Consider the following 7,508-nt stretch of genomic DNA (forward strand, 5'->3'; position numbering starts at 1 on the left):
GCGAGAGGACTCAAATCAATAAAATTAGAAATGAAAAAGGAGAAGTTAAAACAGACACAGCAGAAATACAAAGCAACATAAAAGACTACTACAAGAAACTCTATGCCAATAAAATGGACAACCTGGAAGAAATGGACAAATTGTTAGAAAGGAACACTCCCAAACTCATTCTACAAGGCCACCATCACCCTGATACCAAAACCAGACAAAGATACTACAAAAAAAGAAAATTGCAGACCAATATCACTGATGAATACAGATGCAAAAATCCTCAACAAAATACTAGCAAACAGAGTCCAAAAACACATTAAAAGAATCATAGACCATGATCAAGTGGGATTTTTCCCAGAGATGCAAAGATTCTTCAATATATGCAAATCAATCAATGTGATACACCATATTAACAAACTGAAGAATATAAACCATATGATCATCTCCATAGACACAGAACAGGCTTTTGAGGGCTTCCCTGGTGGCGCAGTGGTTGAGAGTCCACCTGCCAATGCAGGGGACATGGCTTCGTGCCCCAATCTGGGAGGATCCCACATGCCGTGGAGCGGCTGGACCCATGGGTCCAGCCATGGCTGCTGAGCCTGCGCGTCTGGAGCCTGTGCTCCACAATGGGAGAGGCCACAACAGTGAGAGGCCCGTGTACGGCGAAAAGAAAAAAAAAAAAAGCTTTTGACAAAATTCAACACACATTTATGACAAAAACTCTCCAGAAAGTGGGCACAGAGGGAAACTACCTCAACATAATAAAGGCCATATATGACAAACCCACAGCAAAAATCATTCTCAATGGTGAAAAACTGAAAGCATTTCCTCTAAGATCAGGAACAAGACAAGGATGTCCACTCTCTCCACTCTTATTCAACATAGTTTTGGAAGTCCTAGCCACAGCAATCAGAGAAGAAAAAGAAATAAAAGGAATACAAATCAGAAAAGAAGAAGTAAAACTGTCACTGTTTGCAGATGACATGATACTATAAATAGATAATCCTAAAAATGCCACCAGAAAACTACTAGAGCTAATCAATGAATTCAGTAAAGTTGCAAAATTAATGCACAGAAATCTCTTGCGTTCCTATATACTAACAACGAAAGATCAGAAAGAGAAATTAAGGAAAGAATCCCATTAAACATGGCAACAAAAAGAATAAAATACCTAAGAATAAACCTACCTAAGAAGGCAAAAGACCTGTACTTGGAAAACTACACGACATTGATGAAAGAAATCAAAGATGACACAAACAGATGGAGAGATATACCATGTTCTTAGATTAGAAGAATCAACATTGTGAAAATGACTCTAATACCCAAAGGAATCTACAGATTCAATGCAATCCCTATCAAATTACCAATGGCATTTTTTACTAGAACTAGAACAAAAATCTTAAAATCTGTATGGAGAAACAAAAGTCCCCAAAAAGCCAAAGTATATTTTTTCTTGAGGGAAAAAAAATGGAGCTGGAGGAATCAGACTCCCTGACTTTAGACTATACTACAAAGCTCCAGTAATCAAGACAATATGGTACTGGCACAAAAACAGAAATACAGATCAATGGAACAGGATAGAAAGCCCAGAGATAGACACACAAATATGGTCAACTAATCTATGACAATGGAGGCAAGGATATACAATGGAGAAAAGACAGTCTCTTCAGTAGGTGGTGCTGGGAAAACTGGACAGCTACATGTAACAGAATGAAATTAGAACAGTCCCTAACACCATACATAAAAATAAACTCAAAATGGTTTAAAGACCTAAATGTAAGACCGGACACTATAAAACTCTTAGAGGAAAACATAGGAAGAACACTCTGACATAAATCACAGCAAGATGTTTTTTGACTCTCCTCCTAGAGGGAGGGACCTAATGAAACTTAAAAGCTTTTTCACAGCAAAGGAAACTATAAACAAGACAAAAAGACAACCCTCAGAATGGGAGAAAATATTTGCAAATGAATCAATAGGCAAAGGATTAATCTCCAAAATATATAAACAGCTCATACAGCTCAATATTAAAAAAACCAACAACCCAATCCAAAAATGGGCAGAAGATCTAAATAGACATCTCTCCAAAGAAGACATACAGATGGCCAAGAAGCACATGAAAAGCTGCTCAACATCACTAATTATTAGAGAAATGCAAATCAAAACTACAATGAGGTATCACCTCACACCCGTTAGAATGGGCATCATTAGAAAATCTACAAACAACAAATGCTGGAGAGGGTGTGGAGAAAAGGGAACCCTCTTGCACTGCTGGTGGGAATGCAAATTGATACAGCCACTATGGAAAGCAGTATGGAGGTTCCTTAAAAAAACTAAAAATAGGGCTTCCCTGGTGGCGCAGTGGTTGAGAGTCCACTTGCCGATGCAGCGGACACGGGTTCGTGTCCAGGAGGATCCCACATGCCGCGGAGCGGCTAGGCCTGTGAGCCATGGCCGCTGAGCTTGTGCGTCTGGAGGCTGTGCTCTGCAACGGGAGAGGCCACGACAGTGAGAGGCCCGTGTACCGCAAAAAAAAAAAACCCAAAACTAAAAATAGATGTACCATATGACCCAGCAATCCCACTGCTGGGCACACAGCCAGAGAAAACAGTAATTCAAAAAGACACATGCACCCCTATGTTCACTGCAGCACTATTTACAATAGCCAGGTCATGGAAGCAACCTAAATGCTCACTGACAGACGAATGGATAAAGAAGATGTGGTACATATATACAATGGAATATTACTCGGCCATAAAAAGGAACGAAATTGGGTCATTTGTAGAGAAATGGATGGACCTAGAGACTGTCATACAGAGTGAAGTAAGTCAGAAAGAGAAAAACAAATATAGTATATTAACACATATATGGAGAACTGAGAATAATGGTACAGATGAACCGTTTGCAAGGCAGAAATAGAGACACAGACGTAGAGAACAAACGTATGGACACCAAGGGGGGAACGTTGTGGGGGGGATGAATTGGGAGATTGCGATTGACATGTATACACTAATATGTATGAAATAGATAACTAATAAGAACCTGCTGTATAAAAAATAAATAAATTTTTTAGAAAATGCAATGCAACTAAAACTGATCAGTGGTATTTGCACTACTAACATGGAGTGTTTCCAAGACAAATACCAATCAGGGGTATTGGTAGACTTAGAACCACTATTCGAGAAATCTCACCTATAAGTTCTAGAACATTTGTGATTGGGGAGTTGGAACGGGGCGGGGGGGCAACAATAGGATGGTACCATATATTCAAGCGTTGCCTAGTCCATCAACTTTGATACCCTGTCTCTGGAGAGCCTCCCAGGAATGCCTCTGGGAATCTTCCCCTTGGAGGATCCCATTTACTACGATACCTCACTTTATTTAACAAAACAAATTAGCCTAAAACAATTTTCTATATTTTCTGCTGTTGTCTGTAAGTATTCTTAGAATATTCTAAGCCAAGGGTAAGTACACTATGGTACCCACCAGTTTTGTAAATAAAATTCTGTTGGAACACAGCCATACCATATTGTCTATTGCTGCTTTCACAGCAGAGTTGTGAAACCATATGGTCCACAAAGCCAAAAATATTTACTGTCTCTTTACAGTTTGCCAACCCTATTCTAAACCATTAATATACTACTTGTCTTAATACCTGAAATACATGCATATTTCTTCAGAAAGATATATAAAAAATATAAGCAGATATTATTCCTTTGCAATCCATTTTTATACTCACAACAGTTCAATGTACATAAAAAGTAAACACTCGCATTTATTAAAGTTATCAAACTGGAAATCATACTGGAACTCCTAAGTAAATGTTTAAGGACAGCCAAAATTACACAATTTACACTTCAAGGAATTTGATGGACTAAATTCTAGTAAGCTAGATATTGAAAGAAAAGAGAAACTCAACAATATACTAAAAGATCAAGAACTGAACTTGCTTATGTTTTTCAAAATCTGTGAAAAGAAAGTATCCACTTTGTAGATGACAACTTGAACTTGTAAACAGAATTATCTACATTTAAAGTGACAATGAAGACTGTCAAGTATCTTAATTTAAATAACCCTTTCAAAGTGATAACACACTTTATACTACAATTTTGAAAAAAATAGGGTACAAAAATTCACATCTGTTTTGCAATTTTCATTAATTTTATTTTGGAAGTAAAACATGGTTTCTCTGATACTCATTGTCCAGTCATCATAGACCAAACGTATTCTTCTTTAGTCACATTCCAAGTATCAATGCACTGAATCTTTCGGTCAACCCTAAGATTAAGGAACTATTTTTATTCTTATTTTGCATATGTAGAAACTGAGGCTCAGAAAAGTCAAGTAAAATTGGCCAAGGTCATTCTACTTGCTATTAGGAACCAGGATTATTATTCTAACATTTACTATCATGAACTCATGCCATCAACCACCTTGCTATACTGCTCTTTCAATTTAAGTATCCTAATTGGTTATTAGATTCCATTAAAAAAAAAAAAAAAAACCCACAAAAATCAGACCAAAAAACTTGACCCTTCTAAATGTGTGTTTTGACAGCATTGCACAAAATTAGACCTCACAATACAGGTAAAATGGTCTGCTGAGAGACTTTAAATAGGGAATTATTAATGTATCTAAAATAATTTACAAAAAGTTTACATACGATTTTTCAGGAAAACATGTTGTGTAAAACAAAGTACAAAGGTAGCTACAGCCAGGGAACAATGTCCAAAGCCCTGTTAATTAACTTTTCAAACCTGGAAAATGAGGCTAATCTTACTGGGTAATTGCGGAGATGATTAAAATAAGATAATATTTTGGAAGCGTAATGCTGTATAAATATTGGTTACTACTTTGAGCTCTCTGATCAGAACAGTGGAATTCCAAACCTCCAAAAGGCAGCAACTTTAATCAAGCATTAACTCTGCAATAACAGCACAAATATAATTAAAGACTTTTGCATATTTCTTAGGAATTAGTCTTAGTTTTATGGGAGTGTCAAAGAAGAGATACTATAGGGGTATAAGTTTTCTGGATCAGGTTTTTCTATTTCCTTTTTTTGCGAGATTGAGAAATCCCTTTTTTTCTGGTGTCAGAGTTTAAAATCATTTTTTAAATCCCCCAATCTCTGCCTTCAGAGTCCATTAACCTGCATAACAATGACAAATATTGGGCAAAAATCCATCAGAATTACCCTAAATTCTAAATCAGCTACTATTTTGGTACAGGGCATAACGTTCTTAATTATAAATGATATTTAAATGGCAGTCTTGTGTGACTATATAAATAATAAAGCTAGCAAAATATATCTAGTGACTGAGACAATTTAAAATCTGTGAGACAACACTAGAATATACAAACAAGCTTCAAAGAAAAGTGTGCCGTATGATTTACTTTCCTTTTTTTACGTACACAACGTGGAGGCGTCTCCCTCCATATTACGAAACCAAAAGCATATTAAACTTATTATCCTAATGAGCAGCTGCTCCGTTTTCCTTTTCCCCCTAACTTGGCAGGCTGCACTTTGTAGTACAGGGGTCCCCAACCCCCGGGGCCGCAGGATACCGGGCCGCGGCCTGTTAGGAACCAGGACGCACAACAGGAGGTGCGTGGTGGGCTAGCGAGCGAATCTTCACCTGGGCTCCGCATCGCTCGCATTACCGCCTGAACCATCCCCCCACCTTCATGGAAAAAATTCGTCTTCCATGAAACCGGTCCCTTGTGCAAGAAAAGGTTGGGGACCGCTGTTGTAGTATACATCAATTGCAGAATGAAATTTACTTTATAACCTTCTTAGGCTGGGGATAGAAAGCCAGTAGAGACTTTCCCCAAGACATACTAGTTCAGCAAAAACTAGTTAGTTAGTTAGTTCAGGGTTGTAATTCTGAGGCACCGGCCAATTCAGAGATGGGTTTACTTCGAGATAGGATGGGATTCCTCCGGAAAACCTCTGGAAGGGTCTCGGGCCAGAGAAAGAAAAGCGATATTCTGAAAAGTGGACGCCGCCTATATCGGGGGCAGCTGCCGAGGGGATAGAGGAAAGTGAAAACGCAGGAAGCATTCCGTCCCACAACGAGAGGAGGGTGTGGCGTGAAAGTCAGGGTCCGGAATCCAGGCTATTGCCAGAGGTGGGGTAAGGAGGGCTAAGGCGCCCCGAAGCGGACTCCTTCACCGCTTCCCACACCGCCCCACCCGGCCACACCAATTTCCGGTCTAGGTCCCCCTCGCCAAACACCACAAGCTCCATTTCCCACCCGCGCCGAGCCCTGCTCTTCCTCTCACCCCGCAGCTTCGCCTAAACAGCGCTGCCATGTTGACTCTCCGTCCGGCTACTCAGTCTCTAACCTAGCAGCTTGTGCCAAGACCGCTGACGCGGTTCTGGCCCCGCCCATGTTCTGGCACCGACCACCCTCCAGGGTGTGGGCGGGGCCCAGGGGGCTGGGCCTCCGAAGTAGGGCACTGGAAGTGAAATGAAAGGCGGAAGCGGGGCTCCTTGTGCGGAAAGCTCGCTCGCTAGGTGACCTCGCCTGCGCCTTCTGCGCCATCTTGGCGGCCTTGGTGCCTGTAGAGTCGCGAGGGGTGGTCCCTGAAAAGGCTTCGCTTTCCCGCTGGTCCTTTGAGTTTAGACGATGCGCCCTCTTGGGGGGAAGCTGAGGCTGACAGCGGTGCGGAGAAGGAACCGGGAGGGCGGCAACGGCGAGGGAGGCGGGAACTGGGCGGGCTGCTGGCGCCAAGCGGGGATCTGGCGGGGCACCGGGCTGGCGGAGAATCTGGGTGAGAGGGCGCGGTGAGGAGCCTGGCGAAAAGACGTCTCCCTGGCTTTCGACCTTGACTTTTAACCCGGAGAAACCTATCAAACCCAAATCATTTCTGCCTTGACGATTCAAAGTATACTTTACTCAAACGCTGGACACAAAGCTAAAGGATGTTCTGTGTTGAAGAAAATTTAAACAAAGGGAATTTAATCAACGAAGTAAATTTGATCTTCCTGCGTATTCCCAAGGCTACTTATTACTGTACACGTGTGTAGAAATAAGGGTGCAAGGTGAGCCTGTCTAAAGCTTCTGGCTCAGCGAATGAATGTTGGAAGTCAATGTCTGCCTGAAGAATTATATTTAAAGTCACCCTTCCCAGTTAGACCCTGAGTTCTGAGATAACTGTGATGTTTCAAAGCCGGGGGATTTGTAAAGCTGTCGAGGTTTGGTGGCTTTTTGTGAAAGCTAGTAAAAGCCCAGTTCAAGTCGGGAGTATAAATGTTTCCCGTAATTCCCAGGACTTTTCATTTTTATTGTACCATCCTAATTTAGGCCCTCAGCACTCACCCCTAAATCTTGTTACTAACTTAACTTTTCTTGCCTGGTAGAGGCTGACCATAATCTAATTCTAAGTCAATTGTTTACCTTCTATATCCTGTTATTGTACTCCCCTACAAGAACCTTCCACTTTGTCTTCTGGAAATTTATGATGTATTTATTGCAGACTGAGTACAAGACAGAACGTTAATTAAGAGCTAA

The 7,508-nt window shown here is 40.9% G+C and overlaps 1 protein-coding gene across 2 annotated transcripts in view; it reads right to left on the reverse strand.

The window, feature by feature from the left end:
* Positions 1–6,381, reverse strand: part of ACADM (acyl-CoA dehydrogenase medium chain) — a 48,819-nt gene extending 42,438 nt beyond the window's left edge. For both annotated transcript variants that reach the window (XM_081225772.1, XM_081225771.1), the window contains exon 1: positions 6,277–6,381. In XM_081225772.1, the coding sequence (XP_081081898.1) occupies positions 6,277–6,306 (30 nt within the window). In that variant the 5' untranslated portion in view covers positions 6,307–6,381. The remainder of the gene's footprint in view (positions 1–6,276) is intronic.
* Between the last annotated feature and the right edge of the window lie 1,127 nt (positions 6,382–7,508).

The sequence above is a fragment of the Mesoplodon bidens genome (genome assembly GCF_964165515.1).
Source record: "Mesoplodon bidens genome assembly, chromosome: 2".
In the NCBI taxonomy this organism is placed as follows: domain Eukaryota; kingdom Metazoa; phylum Chordata; class Mammalia; order Artiodactyla; family Ziphiidae; genus Mesoplodon; species Mesoplodon bidens.